This window comes from Peromyscus maniculatus, chromosome 12 (assembly GCF_049852395.1).
Source record: "Peromyscus maniculatus bairdii isolate BWxNUB_F1_BW_parent chromosome 12, HU_Pman_BW_mat_3.1, whole genome shotgun sequence".
Taxonomy (NCBI): domain Eukaryota; kingdom Metazoa; phylum Chordata; class Mammalia; order Rodentia; family Cricetidae; genus Peromyscus; species Peromyscus maniculatus.
Window position 1 is genome coordinate 66630700 of NC_134863.1, and position 13663 is coordinate 66644362.

General features: G+C 35.6%; 1 protein-coding gene across 5 annotated transcripts in view; it reads left to right on the forward strand.

The window, feature by feature from the left end:
• The window catches only part of Usp25 (ubiquitin specific peptidase 25), a 110620-nt gene extending 97699 nt beyond the window's left edge, over positions 1-12921 (forward strand). For all 5 annotated transcript variants that reach the window (XM_042259495.2, XM_042259496.2, XM_006983593.4 and 2 more), the window contains 6 exons: positions 1516-1694; positions 2785-2863; positions 6833-6912; positions 9981-10104; positions 11072-11267; positions 11554-12921. In XM_042259495.2, coding sequence (XP_042115429.1) covers positions 1516-1694; positions 2785-2863; positions 6833-6912; positions 9981-10104; positions 11072-11267; positions 11554-11726 — 831 coding nt within the window. In that variant the 3' untranslated portion in view covers positions 11727-12921. The remainder of the gene's footprint in view (positions 1-1515; positions 1695-2784; positions 2864-6832; positions 6913-9980; positions 10105-11071; positions 11268-11553) is intronic.
• Positions 12922-13663: the final 742 nt, after the last annotated feature.

Genomic DNA, 13663 nt, shown 5'->3' on the forward strand with positions numbered 1-13663 from the left:
TATGGATGGACTCTGCTGGGTGAAGTCTGTCCATTTCATTCAGTAGTCGAGAAAGTATGGATGGACTCTGCTGGATGAAACCTGTCCATTTCTGTCACTAGTCAAGAAAGTATGGATGGAGAGCATCTTGACTGGGTTCACCTTGGAAAATTAGAAGACTCACACTGAGCAAACCTAAGAGAGAAGCATATAAAATACCAGGGTGGATAATGTATACAGTTTTCTTAAGTTTAGTATATATTGGTTGTTAAAATTTCACGTGCCTCTTCTCACCCAAAATTGGGAAAATAGGGCTTTTAAAGGACATCTCTGTGCAAAGAGCATATGTGCTATTTAAACACACAGTGACACTGATAAGCTTATATGTCAAAATATATTTGATTTTTAGGGTGATATTTAAGCACAGCAATAAGACTTGACATGTATATCTGAGGAGAAAGGTCGTTTTTCCCCTTAGGAAAAGTATTTTGAAATAATTTGTTTCACTATAAAAAATGAATATCTGAATATCTTCTTTTATTTTTAATGCTTGTTATGTAGAAAGGACTGATTAACCTTTTAAGTGTTATGTGGCATAAATAAAATATTTCAATAAACTTTTTAGTTATTTTTCCTCTAAAATATAGCATCATAGATTATAGGATTACTTGAGGAAGTTATGCATAAAAAGAAAGTGAAGAGAAGAAACTAATAAACCTTTTATTAATTGAATATATTTTTTGTAATGTGTCTTGCATGCAGCCTAAAATACTTTATGATTATCAGACTTAGAATTTAGATATAAAAATGAATGAATATTTTGAAAGTGTTATGTTTAGTTATGTGGGCTTCATGTGATGAATACAGCTGTATTTGATATGTTAGTCTACACATATTTATAGTTCTAGACCATCTAGACTGTGCCTGTATGCTGAAAGATGTATTAATATTTTGTGTTATTTGTTCTCAGTTTTGAAGTATTTTATAGTTATAAAGGAACATGTGATGCTATAGTATATATGATCATTATTACTATAGTAACAACATTCAAATACTGTTGTAACAAAACAACCATTTTGAGGTAGTGGAGGCCCATGGCCGCACTGTGAGTGCTGACAGGGTACTTGTGGTAGTGGAACCGCCTCCAAGAGCCCGGGGACCTCTGGACTCTAATTGCCCTTGGGTATGTATCTAGTGCAACAATCGCAGCACAGTGGAGAACATCACAGCATCTCTAGTGACGCCTCAAGACAGACTTTGACTAGTCTCTGACCCCACGAAATGGATCCCACTGTGAGCGAGATGCCCTGGTTTATCACTTCTGTGTGTGGGAACATAGATGATGGGATAAGGAAGGCCCTATGTAGTTAATTATCTAGAAAATTCTTTTAAAGTGTGGTTTATAGGGACTCTTCAATGCACCAGCCTACTTACCCACTAAAAGGTAAAAATAAACATTTAAATAATTACAGTTATAATAGTAAAGAACTTTAAATTATAATTGATCAAAACCTTTGCTCTTGTTTTATTTTCTAGGCAATTAAATTGGAATATTCAAGGCTAGTGAAGTTGGCTCAAGAAGATACCCCCCCAGAAACAGATTACCGTTTACATCATGTCCTGGTCTACTTTATCCAGAACCAGGCTCCCAAGAAGATCATTGAGAAAACGTTACTCGAACAATTTGGAGATAGAAATTTGAGTTTTGATGAAAGGTAATATAAAAATATAAAGCATCTAATTCACATGCTCATACTTTTTCTATTGTGCTCGTTTTAGTTTTGGTTTGCTGGTCACAAGTGTAGGTGTGTCTGTGTACAAAAACACAATAAATATAGCACAACACTTATCTTCCATTAATTTCATTATTTGCTTTGCCATTTCTCTCAAATTTCTAGCTATGACTTTTTAAAGTTTGGACTGAAAGTAATTTGGGTAATGTCAAATTATCAATAAAGAAATAACTCTTCTATGGAAGAAAAATATTATTTTTCAACATCTGTTCTGGGCGGATTTTAGGTCAGATAATTTTGTTGTCAGGCTTTCATGATTTATCTGATGTAGCCAGGCTCTGACCTACACTGTAGGAAGCCAAGAGGGCCCTCAGCTTAGACAAACATAGCCCTCTTCCATATACTCCCAGTAGCTTCCAGAAGTCGGAAGGTGACATCAGTGGAGAAAAATGTCTAGCCATCGAAAATTCTTTGCTATAAAGGAAGATATAAAATAGTGAATTTTGTTTACCTACAATTAATTGTTGTCAGAATATCTAATGAAACCCTAATGTTAATTTGTTTTCTAGTTAATCTGAATTTCATCAAAAAAGTAGACCCCAGATATAAAGGTTCAAGTTAATAAAAGTTATTTTTCTTTACTTATCTTATTTTTGAGATACTATATAATGCTGGTTGCCTTTTGGAATTCACTGTGTAGACCAGGCTGGCCTCAGACTTACAGAGATCTTCCTGACTGACTCCCAAGGGCTGGAATTAAAGGCAATGCACCACCACATCTGGCCCTTTTTTAATTCTCTAAAAAAATTATTTGTGTTTGTATTTATGTTGGTGGGGAGAGAAGAGAGACATGCCTGCTACCGTGCATGTGTGATGGGCAGAGGACCACTCTGGGAAGTTGTGAGATCAGCCGATTGACCCTACTCAGGTCCTTGAACTGTTGGGCCACTGCACTGGCACTTGTGGAGACTTTGTTTTTATGTGTGTTCCATAGTTTAGTTTTATGCAACATACTTTGACAGTTTTTATGGATTTTGTTTTTGATTTAGAAATGTATTTCTTATATTTGAAGGTGTCAAAACATAATGAAAGTTGCCCAAGCCAAACTGGAAATGATCAAACCTGAAGAAGTAAACTTGGAGGAATATGAGGTAGTGTGCTTGGGGGAAATACTGACCTCTAGTTGATATATTCCATATTCTTCATTGATTTCAACATAGCACAGGCTGGATTTGTATAGATGATAAATAAAAGTTACATTTTTAAGTTAATACCAAGTTAATTCTTTGATAAATAATTTTAAGGTGACTTTGATACAGTTGCTTATAGACCAAAATGTTTTAAAAAACATCTTTGGCTTTTATGTTCCTACATCAGCTAGTTTTCAATTACTTTTATAGAGAATTTTTCTGCTTTAAAAAGTATAATAAATTGCATTAGTGCTGAAAGGGCAAAGATTTATGAAACGCCTACTAAGCATTCTTCTAAGCACTGCAAGTGTATTGACTGACTTAATCCAGATAACAGCTTATGAGACCATGGGACAACTGCCCAGAGTGTTCCTCTGACCTCTACACATATACCACGGCAGCCATGTCTCTCTGTTCTCCCCACCAGCACACACACAGACACAAACACAAACACATTTGTTTAGAGAATTCAGAAGAGCCAGAAATGGGGGTGCATGCTCTTATCCCAGGTAGTCCTATTACTGGTCAGTGCATGAGCACTTGAGGTACAGAGACAGGTGATGTCTGAGAGTATGCACACACACACACACACACACACACACACACACACACACACACACACACACCATGGCTTATCAGATTTTTGTGTGTGCACAAAATCTTTTATTAACATTGGTTTGAGTATATATTTTAATTGACCAAATTCAAGCTTCTAATATTTATTTATGCTTTTTAAATTAACACTATTTTTGAATGTATATTAAAATTACTTTTATGTATTTTTTTGTTAATCTTTGCTCTTATTTACAAACTTTATTTTGATTACATTTTTTAATTAGAAGACAAGACAGTGGTTTCATTATACAGTTTCACTGTGTGAATAGGTCTTTGCTAGGATCACATTTGGTCTCTACATACTCTTTCTCGTCTATCCATCTGCTGGTATTACATGTTTGGTTTTTTCATCAAGGTTTTACTTCTGTAGCCCTGGCTGGCCTGGAACTCACTATGTCCACCAAGCTCACATATTGATCTTCTCCCCAACTCTGACTTTTTTATTTAAAAGATTTATCTCTCTATATGGGTATTTTTCTGTATGTATGTCTGCACCCCAGAAAAGGACATCATATTGCAAGGGACTATAGTTGTAGACAGTTGTGAGCTGCCTTGCATTTGCTGGGAATTGAACTCAGGACCTCTGGAAGAGCAGCCAGTGCTCTTAACCACAGAGCCATCTCTCTAACACCACCTTGCATTTCCCTTCCTAAATACCCATATACGCTTATGCTCTGTCTTGTGTATAGGTACCTGACTATATTTCCATATATTTAATATATATACTTTCCTATTTAAATGTAAATTTTGAATATGAGAGAAAGATGCTATTTTGTCTTTTCTGTTTCATTTGTTTAAAATGCTGATTTCCAGTTCCATCTAGTTCCCACAAATGTCATAATTTCATTCTTTAGGACTGAACAAAAGCCAGTGTGTATACGCTACCCATTCTTTAGCCATCCGTTAATGGGTGCCTAGGCATAGTCCATATTTTAGTATTGTGAGTAATACTGCAGTAAACGTGGAGGGTTAAATGTCGCTGTGGTGTGCTAATTGATATTCCCTTGGGCATGTGCCTCACTCAGAGTGGCAAAGCTGAATATCACGGTAGCTTTATACATTTTCTGAGGAAGCTCAAAACTGATTTCCTTATCAGCTCTCTATTTTACATGTCCAGCAGCAGGATGTGGGGGTTCCTTTATTCTTGCACCTTTCTCGTTACTTACTGCTCTATGAACTTACTTACCTTAGATTTAATAGGTAATAACTCATTACAGTAACAGAGAAGATAAAAGTACTCATCTTTCAAGAACATCCTCCCATCTACTAAAGGGTGTCAAAAATAAAAAGCACAGAAAATATTGCAAATATGTAAGGTAGTGAATAATGAAACATTTACTTCTGTGAGCAGAAAAAAAAGTCAGTAATATGGCAAATTAAGCAAGACTGAAAAAGAAAGTTATCTTTATTTGCACAGTTTTATGTAGATACTGAAATAACAATACAGATACCAAAAGCTTTAGCTTTGAAACATAGAAATCTTGTTACATACTGACTTTTATTTCAAAACAAATAATTAAAAATGAACTTATTTTTAATAGCATTATTTTTAGTAGCATAAATCTATGAAGTACGTAAAATTAAATTTAGAAAGATAAGTACATAAAATCTTGGAAGAAAATTATAAAACTTACTTGGAGACAATAGAGACTGAAACATACCCATGAGATATTTCAGATACTTGCTATTGAAAATGTACTGGTTTTTCTCTAACATAGTGCATAGATCAAATATAATTTCTATAAAAAAATCTAGCACTTTCTTTAATGGAGCTTAATAATCTGGTTGGGAAATGCAATGTACCCTAGACACCCTAAAAGTGACTAAAATATTATCAAGACGCTGTCTTCATAAAACCTTTGTAATAATATCCTGTATGAACATGTATCCCAGAAATAGCAAGCAAGTTTTTGATTAATTGAAGTGCCTTTATTAAGTAATTCTGAGGAATGAAACTGGATATCATCTTTACTTCATGTATAAAATCCACTTCAGGGGGGCTGGAGAGATGGCTCAGAGGTTAAGAGCATTGACTGCTCTTCCAGAGGTACTGAGTTCAATTCCCAGCTACCACATGGTGGCTCACAACCATCTGTAATGAGATCTGGTGCCCTCTTCTGGCCTGCAGTCATACATGCTGTATACATAATAAATAAAGAAGTCTTAAAAAAAAAAATCCAGTTGAGAAAGCTTTCTGTATAAGGCTGTCTACAAGTCAAAATGAACAGAAAGCCAAAGAAAATTATTTACCTATAAGCAAAATGTATTGAGTAGAGAGTTATGACCAGAACATACAATCTGGAGCAGTGATATTTCAGAGTATGCTTTCTCATGACCCAAGTTTGTCATGTTAACTGTTGATTTGTGCCTTTTTAATTGGTTGATCTCTTCTGATTCATACTCATGAGGCTTGCTTTTTAATTGTTTTGAATCTGCAGTCCTTTCTCAGGTTACTTCCAAAGATAAGATCACTCTATTTGTATTCTGAAATTTCACGTTCTTTCCTACTGAAGAGTCTTAATTGTATAGGTATTTAAACGGCACATCTTTTAGCTTCTACACAAATCTCATCCTTTTGTTTGCTCTCAATTCAGAATAAATCAGCAAACCTCGACCCACATGCCAGTCTAGCTCAGCATCCATGCTGGCAAGTGCTCTTTTCCTGGAAGAGCCTGTGACTGCTCACACCCTGCAGTCCAGGGTGTTTCTGCTGTCGGGGCTACCTCAGCAGCAAAGCCTCCTCCCTTTGCAGGGAGTTCGCTGCTTGAGTTCTAAGGCAGCTCCTGAGTAGGTCACATGATACTTGGCCAATTATGTATGTTTGTGAAGATCAGCTAAGAGTATCAAATTGAAATTTTGTTTACAGTGAAGGGCAATGTAGAGAGCATTTCTCTCTCCATTTTTTTTTTTGGTCAAAACTTCCTTTTAGATGAACCCTATATTGAATTTTTTGTTTTTTGAACTATTTTTATTAAACATTTTAAAGACAAAATTCCCCCCATTCCAGTCTGTACTATTACAACAATTTATTAGTAAAATTTATACTGAAGAATGTTTTATGGAGAAAAAAAAAGCAATTTGATTATCCTGCCATTTTATTATTTTATATTTTATATTCTTTATCTTTTATTTATCATCCACGACTAAATTACTGAAATGTTTTTATTTATTATTATACTGAGGTAATATATATTGCTGAAGTTATTTTAATTTTGAATTCATTTCTCCTCATTTGCATAACTCAGAACAGTGCATTGTTTTATAAATATTCTTACCATAGTTTTACTCTTTTCACTTTTAATGTGTTATATACAGGAGTGGCATAAAGATTATAAGAAATTTAGAGAAACAACTATGTATCTCATAATTGGACTAGAAAATTTCCAGAGAGAAAGGTAAGACAGATTGAACAAATATGGAAAAAAAAGTTTGTTCTTGTCATTAATCCTATTTAGTGATTGTCATGCAATGCAAATTATACAGTATACATTTTAATAAACATTTTAGTTTGTAACAATTTTGGATTACAGAATATTGCAAATTTAATACAGTTAGATCACAGATCCTTCATATAAAATACATTTTCTTTTTTATACTATACTTTTTTATAAAACTTATCAAAGACATTTATGTCTTTTTTAATCACTTAATTAAAAATTTTTCCTCGATAGTTTCACACATGAACACATTGCATATTGAACACTCCCACTACCACACCCTCCCATTTTTCTCCCTGTCCTCTCCAGCTACTTCCCACCAATTTGTCTCAAGCATTCATGTCTATTCATTTTGTTTTGTGGCCCATTGAACTGACCAGGGTTGAGTTTGACCATGATTTGTTGTGACCATTGGTTTGGATTTGTCCACTGGAACCTAGTGGACCATAATTTTGTGTGAAATCCATTCCTAAAATTTGGAGAGTCAATGAGCTGCTAGCTTAACATGTAGTTAGTTTCCCTGAAATCTATCTGGAATGTTAGTGACTGTTACACTTCTTCATCTAATGAACATAAATCAGAGGTAATTCTTGTGCCTTTATCTGAAGCCCCAGGTACCATATAAAGAGCACCTATGATAGAGCGGTGTTCAGTGATGATGTGCTCCTCTAGTGTGCACAGGCCTAAAGTTTAAGCCCATTACACACTCACAAAGGATCAAGTTTGTCTGTAGAAATTTCTAAATAATACACATATTTAAAATTGAAGATAATTTGTAATAATTTCAATTTATATAACTATGAAATTGTTATTTTAACTTTTTCTTTTTTATTGAAGATAGTTTTTAAATACAATATATTGTGTTTATGAATTACTCTCCCCCACATCTTCCACACTTTCTCACTCACCCGAATCCACACTCTTACTTTCCTTCTTTTATTAGAATAGAAATAGGTGTCTAAAAATAATAATAATAGTAATAAAATAAAAATGTATCAGTATTTTAACTATTATTAAGAAAAAACTTTTATGTACTTGTCATTTTTCTTCTGTGATAGCTTATTCATTTCTCCATATATTATTTAATTTCTTAGTATCAACTTACTTAACTAGTGATTTTTTTAAGAGACTGCTTTATTTTCAATGCGGTGTCTTATTGCAGCCAAGCAAAATGATGACTGACCTGTCTGTCTATGTGAATAACTGTAGGAAGTTTATGGTGTGCTTTTAATGACAAGCGGGCATTTATTTCTAGAATGGAACTGTTTAATACAGTGTTACCAACCATGACTGGCAGTTTAAATTTCCATAATTATATATTCGATTTCTTAGGAACACTGGCCACCATCTTCAACCCACTTGTGACCAGTGCCCACTCTAGATAGTAGAGTGCTTGCCAAGTACCTACAGCTTATCTAGCCATAGATTTCTAGCCTAATAGTGGTGCCAGTTAGGAGTTTCTTCTCGCAGAAGCCACTGAAGTCCTATCAGAACGTGGTTGGTTACTCCCGTAGTGGTTGCGCCACTGTTGCATTGGGAGGCCTGTCTTGCCAGGCCAGTTGTTGTAATTGTGCCATAAGGTCTTGCCATCAAGTTTGGGAGTGTGGCCAAAGGGTACAGCCTGTAGTGTTTGGGGCTCTCCAGAAACCTCAATGGTCAACAATTCTAAAAGAAACAACCAATACCAGGAATTCAGTTTATTTATTCTCTTCTGGTGTTTAGTAGAGGCATTGTTGCCCTGCTGTAAGGTAACTCTGTTTTAAGAATTGTGTGTGTGTGTGTGTGTGTACACATGTTTATTTGTATGTATGTATATATCCATGTGTATATGGAAGCTGTGTAGTATGCCTCTTTATGTCTTTTTCTAAAGGTCTTTGGTGTTATTCATCTCTTTCCATACTTGCCCCTCTGTGTTACCCCCATTCTCCCATCCCAGTTTAACCCTTCCTAATTTGTCCCAGCAAGTTTCCAAATTGGAAGTATGTTTCCTACTTTCAACCCACCCACCATTTCCTGTGGGCATTTTCTCTTTTATGGTTTTCCCCAGTGGCCAGAAATTTGTGTATACATAAAAAAACATTGCATGAGCTAAATGATACTTATAAGTGTAAAGTAAACAAAACCCCAGTCTTTTCATAGGAAAAGGACTGTGCTAAACACATTGATTATTGGCTTTCACATCAGTCTTAAATTTGGGCCAAGAGTGGACAACATCAAAACCCAATATAGTGGAGACAGTAGAATTAACTACTGAAGCCTTCAGCAGAGGCTTTCTCTCATTTTCTTCAGTTCTTTTGTTTTTCTTTTAAGATGTGTCTCCTGCCGCCAGGTTTTGCTCTTGTTAAAAGTGTGTTTGTGCATTTCATGCACTGGATTTTTTTAAGTGTCATATAGAATAGACATTTAAGTATATTCTTAGATTATTTTATTATGGGTGTCCCCTTTTTCCTTGTGGCCCTATTGGCCACCAGTCTATAAGGACAAGGGGCAGAAGCAACAACAGAGAGCTTTGTGGGCCTGTGAGCCTGTGAGCCTGTGAGCATGACAGATATCTCTCTGGAAGACAACTTCAGTGAATCTGTTCAACTTTATTCCAGAGTACAGAATGGTAGCTGGGGGATCACCTAATTTGCATTAAACAGTACTCCTATCATAAAGCTCCCACTACAAGTCTTAGACTATCTTTGGAAGCAGGGTTCTATTGTAACATTCCTAGCACAATGTCTAGTTACCATATGGGCAGCAGGAGGAAGGCTTCTGTAGGAAACTGTTGTCTAGGGTCTACTAGAGATATAAATCAGGCATCCAGGCCTAGAGACAATCTCCAAATAAAATCAGGTAGAGAACTGGGGTGGGGATGGGGGGTAGGGATGGGGGGTGGGGGGTTGTTGTCCATGTTGTAGAGTTCAGAGAGAGCTGCTAAGCCATGGTCGACTCCAACCTCCAACCAGCAGGGCCTCCTAGCATTTTATGATTGTAGATTGTTTTATAATAATGAAATACTAATATCATGTGTTTATTTTAAGTTATATAGACTCCTTGCTGTTCCTTATCTGTGCTTATCAGAATAATAAAGAGCTCTTGTCCAAGGGTCCTTACAGAGGGCATGATGCAGAGTTGATATCGCATTACAGAAGGGAGTGTTTACTGGTGAGTGTACATAGAATGTATTTGCATTGGCCACAGGCTGGGCACGCTTTCCACATTCTCACATAAGTAATTGACTATAAACACTGTCAGGATAAAAACTGTGGTATATCTGCATAAAATGTTTTTTAAATGAAAGATAATTGCTTTCATCATATTTCCAGATCTTATCAGTATTGCCACTTCCTTTTTTTGCTGGATCATGAAGAATGATATTCTATATAGCAAATAACTAGTTTCCTGAGACTTATAAATCATGCTGGATTTAGTTTGCATAATATCAAAATTTCATTGAACATGATACCCTTTATTTGCAGCTGGAGACTGGTAGTTTTTTCCTCAAATATTTCAAAGTCTCTTTAAAATATCATTATTATTGCCGATTTTTAAATGTTACTTTGAAAATGTTTTTCTCTACTTTACAGAACTTTACATAGGTAGAGCTCTTGACTGATGCACATGGTATTTATTAGCTAGCCTTCCCGTGTGACATCACAAATTCCCCCCAAATTTATTTGATGGCATTGAACTCACTACTAATTTTGGCATCACTCCCTTCCACATTGTAAACCACTAAATACTAATTGTTTCTCCTGTTTAAAAATAATGAGGAAAACCTTTCTAGATTTGTTATATGCATTAAGTGTAAGCAAAGAATTTTTAAGTGGATTTTTGATGAAATATTTTCTTTTAGAACTATTCATTTTACATTAATTTTAATGTGAAGTGCTGTCTTTGCATTTTTTAATGAGATTATGGAAGGTTGTGATTTTCTTTTCTTTTTTCTGTTGCCTTTGTTATGTACAGAGGTTTTCCTAAAAGATTTGTTTTTGTGTATGGTATCATTATGCCTGACTGCTATTTGTCCTAATACTGTTTGAACATATTTATCATGTCATCTGTAGTGCAGGTACTCCTTTCTTAATTGTAAGATGAAGTAAAATGTGTTTTCTTCTCTCATTCCATTAAGAAATTAAATGAGCAAGCGGCAGAGATGTTTGAGTCTGGAGAGGGCCGAGAAGTGAACAATGGCTTGATTATTATGAATGAGTTTATCGTTCCTTTCTTGCCCTTGTTGCTGATGGATGAAATGGAAGAGAAGGATATCCTTGCTGTGGAAGACATGAGGAATCGATGGTGTTCCTACTTAGGGCAGGAAATGGAATGTAAGTTGAACCAGTGCTGTTAGGCACCCGGGGTGGGATAATGCAACAGAAGATCCTGTTTGATCTTCTGTAGCACTTTCCTGTTCACACTGGAGCCATTTGCCTCCTTTACAGGCTAAGATGTGCCCAATTCTGTTGCCATGCCCTTTTAAAAAACATCTCATGTCCCCCAAATGGCAGTCATTCCGTGTATGTCAAAATGAATCCTCTCCTGTAACAGACCTACTGTAGGCAGCTCTTTAATTTTCCTGTGTGTTGAGATGGATCTAATTATTTGTATTTGCAGCCACCCTCCAAGAAAAGCTGACGGATTTTCTGCCCAGGCTGCTTGACTGTTCTACCGAGATGAAAGGTTTCCACGAGCCACCAAAGTTACCTCCCTATTCTGCCCACGAACTCTGTGAGCGATTCGCCCGAATCATGTTGTCCCTCAGTCGTACTCCTGCTGATGGAAGATGAACTGCCCACAGGTCCCACACGCTACAGAAGCTCTTTTCTTACCACATCTTCCTGTCACGGGATCTGCTTGCTGCTGCTAGAGTTTTTAACTTTTTATTTTAATAACTGCAAAAGACAAAACGACTATGCCGACCTTAACGAGACTGCAAACAATAAAGCCGCGAATCGCATGGCACTCAGACTTTGTTTTATCTGGAACCAATGTCTAATTACAAATCGATTGATTTCCTGTGGCAGAACAATGCTTTTGCCACTTTCTGTTGCAGTATTGCCTCTCAGTTTTCCTTATCAACAGCTTTCCATTAGTCTGGAATTTCCAAGACTAAGCCATTAAGTGTTCAGCACTGTGTATGATATCTACTATTTGGTAGCTTGTAAATGAAATCAAAGAATAAAGTTTTATTTATGGCTACCTATGTGTTTGTAAGCAGGTATATTGCATAATGGTGTGTATTTTAGACATATAAATGAATTTAGTCATGGAGTTGACATTGGGTGATGCATAGAATAATAGCCCTTTTGTTTACTATAATGGTACCATATTGGAATTGTACTAAGTATTTAGCACCTCAGTGTGTCTATATCAACTGAGTTCTTGGACCTACATATGTTGTATTCAGTCAAATTTTCACTGAAATGAGTGACTGGGTTTTAAGTCAAGCTGCACTGAAACTTTTAACCTTTTCTTAGATTGAATGTTTGTTCCTTTATGTATGTGTAAATAATATAAGATGATTATTTCAAGAGAAACCTGATAACAGTACTTGAATAAGGGCTATTGTGAAATTTAAAAAGAAAAATGTGCACATATACACACATACATGCACATACATGTATTCTTCATAATGGAGGGCAATGTTTTTCATTATATAATTATTCTATTTTTGTAAATTATATACTACTTTAATTGAAAAATGTCCTCTACTAATCAATGCTGTGAATGAAATTGATACTGTTTAACTAGGAAATATGAGAATCTTAACTTTTAATTTGCCTCCGTTTTTTTCAAAAAAGGTGAAAGATGTAGAATATTTTATAGATGGAACTACTGTTTTAAGATCAATGAAGTGATATTGTGAATGAAAATCTAGATTAATGCTTTAAAGGTAATCATGTTACCACCCATCTATTTTTGAATTTATAAAAATTCTTTATAATTGATACTTTGTTAGCATAGTAAAATATATAAATATGCTATGTGTATATATGTTTGTTGTAGCGTCGTCACAAAACCAATACTTTCTACAAGTGCCTCTCACAAAAGATTCAATAGAGCAGTGGTTCTCAACCTTCCTAATGCTGCAACCCTTTAATATGGTTCCTCGTATTGTGGTGACCCCCCCCACCATAAAATTATTTTGTTGCTACTTCACAACTATAATTTTGCTACTGTTATGAATCATAATGTAAATATCTGATATGTAGGGTATCTGATATATAATCCTAAAGGGGCTGAGACCTGCAGGTTGAGAACCACTGAAGCAGAAGAAGATGAAACAATCACTTATGTGATGATTTTGCAAAGGGAATGTTGTATGGCGAGGTAGCAATGAGGAGGCATCGGGACCCTACCTGTGTAAAATTAGATGTTGCATATTGTGGGTATCAAAGTGTGTTTGGCTTTAGAGTTCTTTACTGAATAGACTTCTGCACTGGTCTTATGTCTTCTTAAAAGTCTAGAAACTTCACATGTGTTGTTGCAGTTTTGCTAGTTATCTCACATTTTCTGATATCCCAACAAACGGGTGAACTTCTTTATATTGATGTACATAATGGCCTGCCAAGGCACACAGTAGTCACATACCATGTAGAAATGTTTCTGTCAGGAGCATATCCAGGGGATCGTGTAGTTCCTATGCCTGTGGTGTGTAGTAGTAGATTTAGTTTGTACTTGGAAAAGAGCTCATGGGCTAATGAGCTCAGTGGGTGAGGAATGT